Source organism: Crocuta crocuta, unplaced genomic scaffold (assembly GCF_008692635.1).
Source record: "Crocuta crocuta isolate KB4526 unplaced genomic scaffold, BGI_CrCroc_1.0 scaffold73, whole genome shotgun sequence".
Lineage (NCBI taxonomy): Eukaryota > Metazoa > Chordata > Mammalia > Carnivora > Hyaenidae > Crocuta > Crocuta crocuta.
The window spans coordinates 1,771,414-1,785,589 of NW_027529443.1; the positions used below are offsets into that span (position 1 = coordinate 1,771,414).

At 44.6% G+C, this 14,176-nt stretch overlaps 1 protein-coding gene across 1 annotated transcript in view; it reads left to right on the forward strand.

The window, feature by feature from the left end:
- Positions 1 to 14,176, forward strand: part of XPO6 (exportin 6) — a 96,933-nt gene that overhangs the window by 44,088 nt on the left and 38,669 nt on the right. Inside the window, exons 7-8 of the mRNA XM_077760555.1 lie at positions 7,205 to 7,658; positions 10,952 to 11,078. Of these exons, the coding sequence (XP_077616681.1) occupies positions 7,205 to 7,658; positions 10,952 to 11,078 (581 nt within the window). The remainder of the gene's footprint in view (positions 1 to 7,204; positions 7,659 to 10,951; positions 11,079 to 14,176) is intronic.

A 14,176-nucleotide genomic window follows, 5' to 3' on the forward strand; every position in this document is an offset into this window, starting at 1 on the left:
CGCCCACTTGCATGCATGCTTGCTCTCACTCTCTCTCTCTCAAAAATAAAACATTAAAGAAACACAGGATTGCATGTTCATTTGACATGCCTTTTCAGTTGTAAGTGAGGCTGTCAGACCTTGTTCCATCATTTGGACGATGCTGAGGGTTTCGTTAATGTTTATTTTGATGGTTTTGCTCAACCGCCTTCGTGCACTTAAGACACCAAGTTAAGCAGTAACATTTCTAAAAAGTTGTTTAGCTTTATTGACCTAATAAACTCACTGTCACGGAGAAAATTCCTTCTGAGAAACCTTAGGGCCTGGTGAGTAACCCTGATAATTCCTACACCCCACCCCACTCGACCTTTAATTAGCAATCCCTGCCCGAATCCCCACGCTGGGCTCTGTCCGCCCTGTGCGTTTTGGTGTTTTTTTTCCCATATGCTTTCTGGTAACATCGTTTTCTGTCTGATCACTTTGAAAGAACAAAGCCCGGGGACAGGTCCCCGCAGCAGCTACTCGAACAGTCTGGGGGTAGAGGCAGCTTTGAAGGGTGCTTGTGGTCTGCTGCTCAGAATAGTTCCTCAAATTGTCGCTTATCTTTTAAACTTGTCTCACTAGACCAGAACCCTGTGAAGTAGACTATGGTTTCATCTCTCATTTACAGATGAGGAAACGGGGCCTCATGAGGGAATCACGTCACCAGTAAGTGGCAGAGCAGGGACAGCCTAGGTGTGTGGTCACACAGTCTTCGTCCCAAGTTTGCCTTCCCGGCCACTCCACCCACATCTGCCTGCCTCCCCCTCCCCCTGGTTTAGAACATCCGCTGGGTGCCCTCCCTGACTGCTGCTGTCCTGGGCTGGGAAGGGAGAGGAGCGGTCCTCTGAGGACGGAATGTGACTGTGCCCCCCTGGATGCTGGGGCCAAGGCTTCCTGCTGCACCTGGGCAGCCTCAGCCCTCCTCCTCCCTCAGCCTCTGCTCGCCCTCCCCTCTTTGCTTGGACAGATGGGGTGGGGGGAAGCAGTGAACAAAATGAAATGATGTAAATACGGCGATTCTGAGTTAGCTTTCACTGTTCTGCAATAGAACTTGAGGCCGCACCTTTGTCACCTGCGTGGTGTGTCCCGTATGGATGTGTGCGGATACTGGCGAGGGTGGGGACGTCAGAGAGCGCAGGTGATGGAGACCAGGTCACGCCTTCCCGCTTTCTCCCACACTCGGCACACTGCAGGTCTTTGTGCACTTGCAGATCTTTGCACGTGTTCCTTCTAAGTGGCTTGGAGGAAGGTATCTCTTGGGAGGGTCACTCCACTCCTGTGACCTCACGTTCTTCCCCTAAGGGCTCCTCGGCCGGAACTGCTTTCCACTGTGCTGGACTGAGGCTGCGGCGAGGTTCTGGTTCTCAGTGGGGAGGAGATCTGGCCCCGTGGGGAAGGATTTTGTCTAACCTGACGGGAGGGGAGGGGAGGGGGCTGCCGGCATCTTATGAGGGGAAGCCAGGGGTGTTGCCAAATCTCCGACTACGCGCAGAGCAGTAACAGATTATCCAGCCCCAAATGTCAATAGTGCTGAGGTCCTGAAACCCTGGATTAGTAAATGTGGAACTGAATAGAAAACATGACATTTTAATAAATAAAAAGGCCCAGGGAATGTTTGCATGAACGCCTGACGTGTCTGGGTTACTTCCAAGTGAGCAAATGCACCGGAGCCGTGCCGGCCCCTCTCGGCAGGGGTGCGTGTTGCTGCCAGAGCCCGGTCCGATGCAGAGAAGCCAGTCGTTCACAGGCTCTGCAGCCAAGATGCGCCCTCGCACAGACAGTCCGTCAGCCTTTTCCTCAGGTTTGCACTGGAAATGCTGTGGCGTGAAACAGAGTCTGTTCTGTGGCACTTCCTTCCTCTTTGATTAAAATACAATTTTTGAGGGGCTCCTGGGGAGTCAGTTGGTTGAGCATCCAACTTCGGCTCAGGTCATCATCTTGTGGTTTGTGGGTTCGAGCCCCTCATTGGGCTCTGTGCCGACAGCACATGACCTTTGTCTCCCTCTCTGCCTTTCCCCTGTGTGCTTTTTTTTATGAAAAATATAAACATAAAAAAATGCAGCTTTTGAAAAGTTCTTTGTAATCTGCTAAAATACTTTGAAATATTGAAAGTTGAATAAAATCATTTTCACTGAGAACAACCTTAGAAGATTCTTGTTTGGAGGGACAGAAATCATGGGTCATCTTAGACACTTAGAGAGTTTTGCATAGTCCCCTTCAGCATTTGTCCCCGGGCTTACGTCTTTCTACAGTTGTGCTACTGTGAATGCTGTGTCACTTAGGACTTTAGAGCACACATGCTGTCCTGTATTTGAATATTAACTTTACATGCTGTCCTGTATTTGAATATTAACTTTCCTATCACTTTCCCTGGCTGCCTAATCTTTCCAGTGGATCTGCTTTCTGGGAAGGAGCATAGGCTTGGGGGCTGGACCTGGGTTTCCATTTCATCTCCTTCTTACTAGCTGAGGAACACGGGGCAAACACTTAATCTGTCTGGGTCTTAATCTAACAGTTCTGTAAATGCAGATGAAAATACCTACCTTAGAGCTGTGGGCATGAAATGAGAATATGTATGTAAAATGCTTAATGGAGCACTAAGCAAATAATGACAACACGTTAGATGGTAGCTGTTTGTAACATTATTGTTGGTTTGCTTTTTTCCCCTTTGGCAGTCCTCTTCTGGAAAAATTCTTCTGAGCTAAGGAGTAGGGACACCGTTTTTGTTTTGCTTTTGTTTTTAAAGCCAGAATGTATTTCTAATTGAAAATGCTCAAGAGATTTAAAAAAAGGTCCAAGGGCCCAAAGATGTCCAGGTTTAATAGAACATACAGAGATGGTGTCTGTGGGTTAAGTATCCATTTGATCCTGGTTAATTATTCGCCCCGATCATTCTTCTAATTGATTAGTGGTGATTTCCTCTGATGGCAGCGTCTTTCATAAATGGCCCCAGTCCATGAATGACGAGAAGAGCAATACCAGAAACCATCACTGTCTTTGAAAGAGAGAGAGTTGAACATCTGACTCAGGTGGACAGCATCACAGCAGTTCCAGAAATCAACCTCCTTAATCCAGCAACATACTGAAATGTGTGCAGATCGTACTTGAACATCCTTCTTGCATTATTCTTTGAAACCAGGTCCTCTGATGATCAGTGTGGGTAGCTGAGATCATGAGGAGTCTCCTCTACTATTAAATGCAGCTCTTCCAGAGCAGAATCCATCAAACACTCTACCAGATAAAATGCCAGGGGACAAATTTTTAGTCTACTTTTTTAAAAGTAGGCTCCATGCCCAAGGTGGGGCTTGAACTCATGGCCCTGAGATCAAGAGTTGCATGCTCCACCAACCAAGCCAGTCAGGTGCCCCCCTTTTAATCTACTTTTAACAATAGAAATTAAACGCCTTATTAATAAATCACAAAATCCTCATTTTACTGGCCAAGGAGATGAGGCTGAGAGTAATCTCTTTATATTCATTCAACATTAGTATAAAGCAGCAGTTTTCAATAGGTCTGGAGGTCCCTCAAGCCCTTTCAGGGGTCCCAAAGATCAAATATATGTTCATAAAAACATTATGACATTTTTTTTTTTAAGTATTTATTTTTGAGAGAAAGAGTGCAAGCAGAGGAGGTGCACAAAGAGAGGGAAATAGAGGATCAGAAATGGGCTCTCCTTGAACATCAGAGAGCCCGGGACCGGGCTGGAGTTGGACACTCAACCAGCTGGGCGCCCCAGGCGCCCCACATTGTGTCATTTTTACGCATGCTTTCATGAGTATCCTGGATAGAGCTCAGTCAGCTCCCACATTGTAATTCACATTTAAGAAATTACTCTTTCTAAAATTTTAATACTAGAGAAAAGCTGCAGTTCCCTAGAAAGGCCACAGAAGAGCTGCTTGCTTTTTCAATTGCATATCTGTGGAAAGCTGTTTTGTTCATATACTTCAGGAAAATAGCATATTGCAACAGATTGAAGCAGATGAGAGAGTCTAGCAATCTTTTTTAAAGCCAGACAGACACTAGAGAGATTTCCAAAAATGTACAAACAGTGCTACTCTTCTCACTTATTTTTTGACGGCAAGATACATTTTTCATTTAAAAATATTTTATGCTAACGTGTAATAGGTTTAATATTATTAAATAGATATTTAAAATAACAGTATTTGAACACCTCAGTTTTAAATTCTGTGTGATGAATATCAATAGAAATAACCTGCATAAAATTCTTTGGCATCCTCAATAATTTTTTCTTTTAATATTTATTAAAAAAATTTTTCATGTTTGTTTTGAGAGAGAGAGAGACCGTGTGAGCAGGGGAGGGGCAGAGAGAGAGGGAGACAGAATCAGAAGCAGACTCCATGCCTTGAGCTGTCAGTGGAGAGCCTGATGAGGGACTTGAACTCACATGCAAGATCATGACCTGAGCCAAAGTCTGACACTCAACCAACTGAGCCACGCAGGTGCCCCTATTTATTTTTGAGAGAGAGTGAGCGTGAGCGGGGGAGGAGTAGAGGGGGGACAGAGGATCCTAAGGAGGCTCTGTGTGGAAAACAGAGACCCTGATGCGGGCCTTGAACTCACGAACTGCGAGATCATGACCCGAGCCGAAGTTGGATGCTCAACTGACTGAGCCATTCAGGCACCCTGGCATCCTCAATAATTCTTAAGAGTGTAAAGAAGTTCTATTTGAGAATTGTTTCTGTAAAGCACAAAATACAGTGTAAAGATTTAGCCACTATTACCTTCCAGAAATAACACCATTCCAGATCCCTCTCTATGTGTAGATGCAGAGAGGTTAAGCTAAATAAACAGACAACGCGGCATCATATCAAACGTTTCTATTATTTTTTTTACGTTTTTATTTTTAAGTAATATCCCTACCCAACATGGGGCTTAAACGCATGACCCCGAGGTCAAGAGTCACATGCTCTCCTGACCAAGCCAGGCAGGTGCCCTCGTTTTTATTTTTCATACCAACAAATTGTAGTTTTCCCTGAATTTAATGGGAGGTATTAACACAAAGGGAATTCCTACCTTGAGATGGTTTTGCCACAGGGATATTAGTTTGTAAAAGACACCCCTAGGATTAAGAAGAAGATTATGAAAACCAATTTCTTACTACATGTTTTAATTCTAGCCCATATGTTTTGAGACGACATGCCTGTGGAAGAAGAGAGCATTGGATAGCACACCCTCTCTGATTCCTACACATGTTAGGCTTGATTCTGTATTTAATTCAGGCTTGCTGCAGTCCCCTGGCCACAGCTGCTCTCTTCCTTAGCTCTTCTGTTTTGTTTATTGCTTCATTTGCATGGTTTCACGAATTGTATCCTCCTTAAGAGGTTGTGGGCAATATGTTATCTGAGTTTTTGCATTGGGGAAAATGTCCCCTTCCTTTCTATTCAAAGGAGAGCTTTGGGTGAGGTCATTTTCTGCCTCAGAACTTGTGGACACCGTACCATTGTTGTCTGGTTTCTTGTGTGACTGGAGAAGTCTGAATGTGGTAGTTTCTCTTTTGTGTTTATGCTTTTTCTGCCTACATTCCTTCCTTAGTCCCAAGGTTCGTAGTCTGTATCATTTCTGCTTGAGGCGGGATAAGCCCCTTTATTTTGTATATGCGCATCTTTTTTTCAGGAGAGTTTTCTTCTTGTTATAGCTTTGAATGTTTGTCTTCTCTGAAATCACTATAGCTTTTTTTTATAATCCCCATTTCGTCTTGTGTGCTTTCCATTAGTCTCATGCTTCTCAAACATTGAGCATGTTGGAAGTTCCTCAGAAAGTTAAAAAAACAAACAAAAAAACAAAACTACCCCAGGACCCAATACTACTGGGTATTTACCCAGTGAATTACAGAAATACTAATTCAAAGGGATACGTGCACTCCTATCTTTAGAGCAGCACTATTTATAATAACCAAGATATGGAAGGAGCCCAGGTGTCCCATCAGTTGATGAATGGGTAAAGAAAATGTGGTATATCTATTCAATGGAATATTGTTCAGCCATTAAAAAGAAAAAAAAAGAATGAAATCTTGCCATTTGCAATGACCTGGGTGGATGGAGCTGGAGGGTCTTATGCTAAGTGAAATAAGTCAGTCAGAGAAGGACAAATACCACATAATTTCAGTCATATATAAAATTTAAGAAGTAAAGCAAATGAGAAAAGGAGAAAAAGAGGCAAACCAAGAAACAGACTCTTAACTATAGAGAACAAACCGATGGTAACCAGAGGGGAGGTGGAGGGGGGGCGATGAAATAGGTGGTGGGGATTAAGGAGTGCATTTATGGTGAGTGCCAGGTGATTAAAATAAAAACTGAAAACCAAACCAAACAAACACCTAAAAAAACTTCAGCAAGCATAAGCATCACCTCTTGGAAAGTGTGTAGAAACAGGCGCCTCGACCATGCCCCTCCTGGATCGAGAGCGGTACATGCGGGTGTGGGGCCTGAGAGTTTATATTTCTGACGAGCTCCCAGATATGCTGATGGTGCAGGCCCACAGACTTAACCTTGAGCAGCCCAGTAGTTCTCTGTGTTACAGCCTCTGGACCCCTTATTTAATGGAGATACAATTGACCCAGAACATTGTTAGCTTCAGGTGTACAACATAACGGCATATATTGCAAACTGATGGCAACAGAAAGTGGAGTTAACATCCATTACCACACGCAGTTAAAAATGTTCTTTCTTGTGATGCGAACTTTGGAAATTTATTCCCCTAGCGACTTTCAAGTATACAGTACAGTATTGTTCACTAGCTGTGGTCATCACCGTACGTGGTCTCCCTGGGACTCCAGTATCTTCAAACTGGAAGTCTGTATTTCTTGACCCCCTTCGCTGATTTTACCCACCCTGCCACCCAGGATGCCTTTACTCCTAAAAACCGTCATGGTCCTCGAAGAGCTTTGTGGGTTATATCTGTTGATATAACACGGAGGAAATTTATATTAATTCATTTAAAAAGAACTATGATGAACATATGAACAAGTAATATGTTATAATGAAACATGCATTCTCCAAAGCAAACAAAATTTCCCTGAGATGAGCGGCATTATTTTACATTTCTGCCGATATCTTTAATGCGTAGCTTAGTGAAACATGGCTTTCGTTTTCTCTTTGTTGTACTTAAATTGGGTAGTAAGAGACTTGATAGTGTAGACGTTAAGACCTTTTTGTGTTTGCAGGTGACTTACTGAGTAAGCTGCTGCAGAGTCCTAGTTCAGCCAAACTGTTGAACCAGCCAATCCCCATCCTTGATGCGGAGAGTGAGTATATCTGTTCCCTGGCCTTGGAGTGCCTGGCCCATCTCTTCAGTTGGATTCCTCTGTCTGCCAGCATCACCCCGTCCCTCCTAACCACCATCTTCCACTTTGCGCGCTTTGGCTGTGACATCCGGGCCAGAAAGATGGCGTCAGTTAACGGCAGCAGCCAGAACTGTGTGTTGGGTCAGGAGCGCGGCCGGCTTGGGGTCCTGGCCATGTCCTGCATCAATGAACTCATGTCCAAGAACTGTGTGCCTATGGAATTCGAGGAGTATTTACTGCGTATGTTCCAGCAGACTTTCTACCTCCTGCAGAAAATCACCAAGGATAACAATGCCCACACGGTGAAGAGCAGGCTAGAAGAACTCGATGAGAGGTAATGAACACGGGTGTGGAAGCGGCCGCGCCCTAAGAAGGGGCCTTGACCGTTGGTCATGTTGTGCTGCATGGTGTCTGTAATCCTCTTTGGTTTCAGAATTGGGGGCTCCTGGTGAGGAACAGACAGGTAGGTGTGTACCAGTAAGTCTGAGCTTAGCTGGAAGGGCTAGGGTGGTCGAGGGGAGCGAGTCACGTTTGCAAAGTGACTGAATTGTGTAGGTTTGTTGTCTTGCCCCCCATCTGTCTCCTGTCCTCCCTTCCACCCCTCTCCCCTCGTCCTCACGATTCGCCTGCAGGTCTGAGGCGGCGCAGGAGCTGAGTCTGCTGCTCGTGCGTAGCCAGGAACGTGAGAGGAGGCCGTGGAGGTACAGGAGTTCTAATCCCCCTTTTCACTTGACGCTGCTTGTCGGTTTTTACTCTGTGGCTTTCCCCAAGTGCACACCGTGCCGCGTAGAGGCATGTTGCTGTTACTGTGAGTTTTACACACGCGGCACATTGCCATCCAAAGCAGGACATGGTGTCATGGGCACGTCTTAACGTGGCACACCCGAGTTTCTCTGTTATGTCCCCTTGAACGGAGCTGAAAGTTACCCCGCTTTTCTTCCTGAAGTGCTCACAGAGATGACTCCGTCACAGTAGCCTGAGGCGTGGTAACACGCATCTCCCTCCAGATGATGTCCTGTGTCTGTCTTAGCGCTTTCGTCGATGTGATGCTACTGCTGTGTAAAAGCAAGAGAGAACACTGGAGACTTAACATATAAAGCATCCTGTGGACTGTTCAGAAGCTTCCAGGCAGATGCGCTGTATCGAGTTATCGAGTTAGGGAATACTTCTAGAGAGCCGGGCTGCAACTGTTGTTAATAGTTTAATCCATTTTCCTTGGCTTGCTTTTTGTTATTAAGCTGCCTAGCGTTAAGGCATTTTCCTTTTCCTTAAAGTAGCAGAATGTAAAGTCAAGTGCTTACAGACCATTTTAGTCATTTTTAAAGTCAGCAATTTTATTAAGGTTTTTTGGAAGTTAAAAACATAGATACATAAGATTCTTTTGGGTTGGTCCATTGTAAACAAGCTTTGTGAGACCTTTTCGCTGTATAATCACAAGAGCTCATAATCTCATATGGTGATAGGTTGTTTTTGTTTTTCATTATTTTACTATAGCTTTCTGTGTGAATTCAGAGGCATCAGTTTGCAAACACACAACTTTATATCCTTCCTAGCTTTGGTTAAGAGAGACTGTACTTTATATGTTAAAGAAAAGTCTAGCCATTAACATCAGGTATCCGTGGTGTTGAGTTTTACATGTAGCATAATGTTCATGATGGCTGACGTTCTGATGGCCTGGAAATGTCGTTGTGGGTTATCTATGTACTGATTTTGTTACGTGTAACTTCTGTGCTTTTGGTTTTATATTTTAATCCTATGCTTCCTATTGCCCTGTGAAAGCTGAGAGGTGCCTGGAAGCAGAAAGGTGACATGAACAATACTGTGTGCTTGCTTCCTGGCTCTTGGGCCCCTGACCACTAATTCTAAACAGCTAAGTCTATTCTCGGTTGTTTAGGAGCTACTTACCCCAGGGCCTTTGCTTCTCTTCTCCTTTGCTGCCTGTTTCTAACTTTCAACTGTTCATTAGCACCTGTACCAGAAGGTGGGCAAGGGAAAGAAAATGAGGTGAAAGAAAATCTATAGTTTGGGCTACTGAATGGCCCTTACGTGTATGCCCAAAAACTTGGGTTGGAGAGTAAAATAAAATCGAGATTGTGTGACATTTACCCAAGCTTCTCTTTATTTGATGGGTGGCAGGGAATTGAGGGCATCTTCCTAGAAAGCAGTCACCTGGGTGACGGCTCTGAGTAGCCATGTCGTACTGTCACGTTAGAAGCAGAGCAAGGAACGAACAGCCTCTGCTCTTGAGTATCTGTGGTCAAAGGCACCGAGAGAAGTCTCCTCATGCCTGACTAAAAACAGTTGATTCGAACGCCTTCACTGTGTTTCAAGTACTTGGTCCCATGATCCGCAGAGACGACCATTCTCCTGATGGGGCAGTGTAATGGTTTTGTTTTAAACTGCAAAAAAGTGTACACGTGTGTGAGCTAGCTGTACGTAGGCCAGAAAGGCAGCTTGGCCGCCCTCAGGGTACTGGGTCCCAGGCACAATATGGGGCCTTTGATTTATGGGGCAATTTTGCTCTTCTAAGTAGTCGTCTTTTTCTCCCCGGTTATGATTGCATAGATCCTTGCTTCAAAAAAAAAAAAAAAAGCTTTTTCCAGTTAGGACTTTCAGAATTGCTTTTATCCATTATTTAATTTTTGACTAAGGCCCCTAAGTAAGCCCCTATAAGTGTCCACAATGTGATTTATGGAGGCATGTCCATCTCATTTTCGAATCACCTTTTGGTATTTAGGGGCTTAAAATGACAGTTTGTGACATGTAAGAGTGATGATGTGCTGTGTCTCTGGTAACAACAGTCTCTTATCCTTGCAGCCGGGACCCGCGCTCCCCTGGGAAATGATATTGTGCATACACATGAGTTGGGGAGCCACTGTGCTGTGAAAGGAAAGAGCACTGGCGTGGGAGTGGATGGTAGTCGGTAGTCCCATTCTGCCACGAGCTGGCCCGGTGACCTCGGGCGGGTCACTGGATCTCCCTGGGTCTCGTCTGTACAATGAAGCGCCAGACTGAATTGTCCCCGAGGAGGCCTGTCCAGCCCTGGCAGCTTCCCTTACATTTGCAGTCACTTTCTGAGTAGATCGGGATGTGCTTACGTTTACTGAGCACCGGGAGCCGGAGGGCGGGGGAGAAAATGAGTGTTAGGCCTCAGGCCTGCATATACTTTATCCCGATGCCATGCCTTTGGTACAGCCTTGTTTTGTTTTGTTCTTAGCACACTCATTGTAGTATTTTGCCCTCCCAGCAAAGACAACTAGCCTTCCAGACTGGCCACATTGACATGACACACATGCTCCACCCCTTGACTTTGTAGTACCTTTTTTTTTTCCCCTTGAATCGGGTCGTAATGTGAAAGAGGTAGAACCTGTGAGAGCCCTAGTCTATAAGATGCCTTGGTAGAGAGTGCCTGAGGATTAAAGTTGCTTTTCTGCTATGTTTCAGGTGGTAATGGAATGAAGGGTTGCCTGACCTGTAGGTAATTGTTGCAGGCCTTTATATTTTTAACTGAACATCTGTTTTAACTGTGTAGTTCTGTACTGAAAGAAATTTGGATTGAATTTGAGTTCTCTTCCAAGGAGGCGGCGGGGTTTCTGACGGGCCTTCTGGTCTTCTTGTCTTACTCAGCTACGTCGAGAAATTTACTGACTTCCTGCGGCTCTTCGTGAGTGTCCACCTAAGAAGAATCGAGTCCTACTCCCAGTTCCCTGTGGTGGAGTTTCTGACGCTTTTGTTCAAGTACACATTTCATCAGGTAAAGCGCCAGAACCGCTCATCCTTTCCTCCTGAAAAAGTGTGCTCTGTTGTTTTCAGGGGAAAAAGTTTCTTTGTTTCCCAGACATTTCTGTAGTGTTGACTTTGTGAAGAATAACACATTTGTCCTTCTTAACAGCCCTTTGAGGTGGGTGTTATCGTCACCTGCACTTTCCAGACAAAGAAACTGCGGCACAGAGAGTAACTTGCTCAGGGTCATACAGTCAAGTCAGTAAGTGGTGGGGCCAGATGTTCAACTCCTAGAGTCTGTTCTTAACCACTGTTTTGTTGGAGAAGCAAAAGATAGAAATAGTCTGAAATTAAGGCCTTTACTTCTGGAACTGTCACTAAAACTTTCTACAAGGAGAATACATAATAATAAATAACGAAGCTCGGGGTGCCTGGGGGGCTCAGTGGGTTAAGCGTCCAACTCTTGGTTTCAGGTCGGGCCGTGATCTCGTGGTTTGTGAGTTTGAGCCCCACATCGGGCTCCACACTCAGCGCACAGCCTGTTTGGGATTCTCTTTGTCTGCCTGTCTCTCTCTGCCCCTCCTCCACTCACTCTCTGTCTCTCTCACTCTCTCTTAAAAATAAATAAATAAACATTAAAAAAACAATATTATAAAAAAAAGTAAATACTGAAGCTCTGAGGAGTTAAGTTTTGGTGAATTTGATTTTTGCTCCCATTCAACACTTTTCGAGCTCCTTGTATATCAGGAGCTAGGCCTGTAAACCCTCCCAAGCAAAGTCCTTGCCTTGTTTACATTTTGTGGCCCAGTATCTTTTATTTATATGTATTTTAAAAGGTTTATTGAGGTAGAATTATATCTTATGAAATTCACCCATCGTAATTGTACAGCTCAATGATGTTCAGTCAGTTCATAGACTTCTGATGATGACATCGTTTTAGCCTGGTTTTAGACATTTCTGTCCTATCTTATCCCTTGTGTGCGAGTGTGTATGTGTGTGCGAGTAACTTATTTTTTAATTCCAGTATAATTAATACAGTGTTAAATTAGTTTCAAGTGTACAGTATAGTGATTCAACAGTTCTGTACATTACTCAGTGCTCATCCTGTTGTGAGTGTCTTTAAAATAAGCTTTATTGAAGTATCATACCCATTCAGAGAAGCACGTAGATCCTGCGTGGACAGCTTGATGAGTTTCCCAAAATGAACACAACCATGTAACCACCTCCTTCGCCAAGAAGTAGAACATTACTGCCAGCACCGCCTGGTGTGCCTTCCCCTTCACTTCCTGCACGTCACCCCAATCCTGGCCTTAACATCCCAGATCCGTTTTGCCTGTTTTAGAACTTTCCTCAGTGGATGAAGGTGGTATCACTGATTTCTTTTTTTTTTTTTCCTCCAAGGTCATTTTTTATTGCAACTTGTTGAGGACATTGAGAAGTTGGAGCACCACATTATTCTATGAACTTGAGTGTAAGAACACTGAGGCTCATGGTTTCTCTTTGTATTCATTTTAGTGGGGTTGGTTTCACACAAGCTTTTTCTTCAAGAGAAGCAGTGAGATGGAAGTCTTCCTCTACTGCTGCTCCTTCGCTATCTTGATTTTTTGAAACTTAATTTTTCTTACTCTTAACCTCCAGAGAGCTTTCAGTGTGTCCTCCGTGATTTTTGTTTATATTTGTATCTTTTTATTAAGGGAATTTTCTGACTGTGGATGGGAACTTTTAGGGCAGGTCCTTTTCTTTCCTTTTTCCTTTTTCTTTTCCTTTCCCTTTCCCTTTCCTAAATAAGTAGGCCTTTACAAAAAGCTCCAAGCTTTAGAAGAGCAAAATTTCTATTATCCCATCGACTTTTAATCAGCTAAGTGGATCAGCTTATGCTCTCTCTTTTCCTCCTTAAAGTCTACATACTGTTGTCTATGACATTCTAGAAGGCTCTTTTTTTTTTTTTTACACAAATAGTTTATTGTCAAGTTGGTTTCCATATAACACCCAGTGCTCATCCCCACAAGTGATGGGCCCTCCTCCATGCCCATCACCCCCCCCACACACACACCCATCAGTCCTCAGTTTGTTCTCAGCATTCAAGAGTCTNATCACTGATTTCTTCAAGAAACTTGTCAGGATCTTTACTGATTAATCAGCCCCGAAGTGTGAAAAATAAATCTGAGTACAGGTCATCTCTATAACCTGTTATCTCTATAACCTCAGTGACCCGTACCCACAGCAATTGTCAAAGGTGAGGTCGTGGGCAGTGTGCAAGCCCTTGCTCAGTGGGGCCCACAGGCTTGGGTGTGTTTCAGGTCCTACAGAGTGGGTATCTGCCCACCTTTTTAGCCAGTCTCGAGCCACCTGGTAAACCCTCAATTCAAAGGCACGGGAAGATGTGTCTAACCATAAAGTACTTTGATGTGACCATAAACCGTAGATTTGTGTGGTGACCTTTCCCAAAGGCACTTTCACATGCATCTGATCAGTTATGTTCTGTGGAGGGGAAGGTGGGTGTTTTTAAACCTAGGAAGACAGCCCAGCAGGCTGAAGCCGGGCCAGCCTCCATCTCCTGGCTGTGCACACCGAGGGCCTGCCTGCAGGCGACCCGTGTTGTTTCCACGCGGCTTCTTGTTTTCTGTCCTTGTTGTTCTGGTTCACTTCATGTCATGGACCTCCTGGGGTTTGCAAAGGATGAAGCGGAGACAGGAAATGGTCATCTTGTTTTCAGAGGATGGTCCTGTCAGTGGTCATAGTCGTGGTCATGGTCAGTGGTCCTGATAGAGCTGTGCAGTCTAGGTCCAGGGCAACCCTGGGAGTTGTGAGATTGGACTCTGCCCCAGGCTTCCCCAGAAAAAGTTAGCTTTTCTGTCTCAGAACTCTCATGTCCTGCTATCACCCAGTGGGCGGATCCCACACAGGCCCTTATAAGCCTCTGGATTTCCTCATGGGTCAGAGATGGAAGGAAACTGATCCAAGAAGAGGATGGTCTTCTGTTCTTTCCCTATCTGATCCTGCCACCCAGCATTGCTTCAGTGAAGCAGTCACACAACCAAAGAGCTCTTATAGGTAGCAAGAAGTTGAGCAGATGTTGAAGGGATTGGGGGGGCCACAAGCTGAAATTGAATATGCATGAGGAAGACT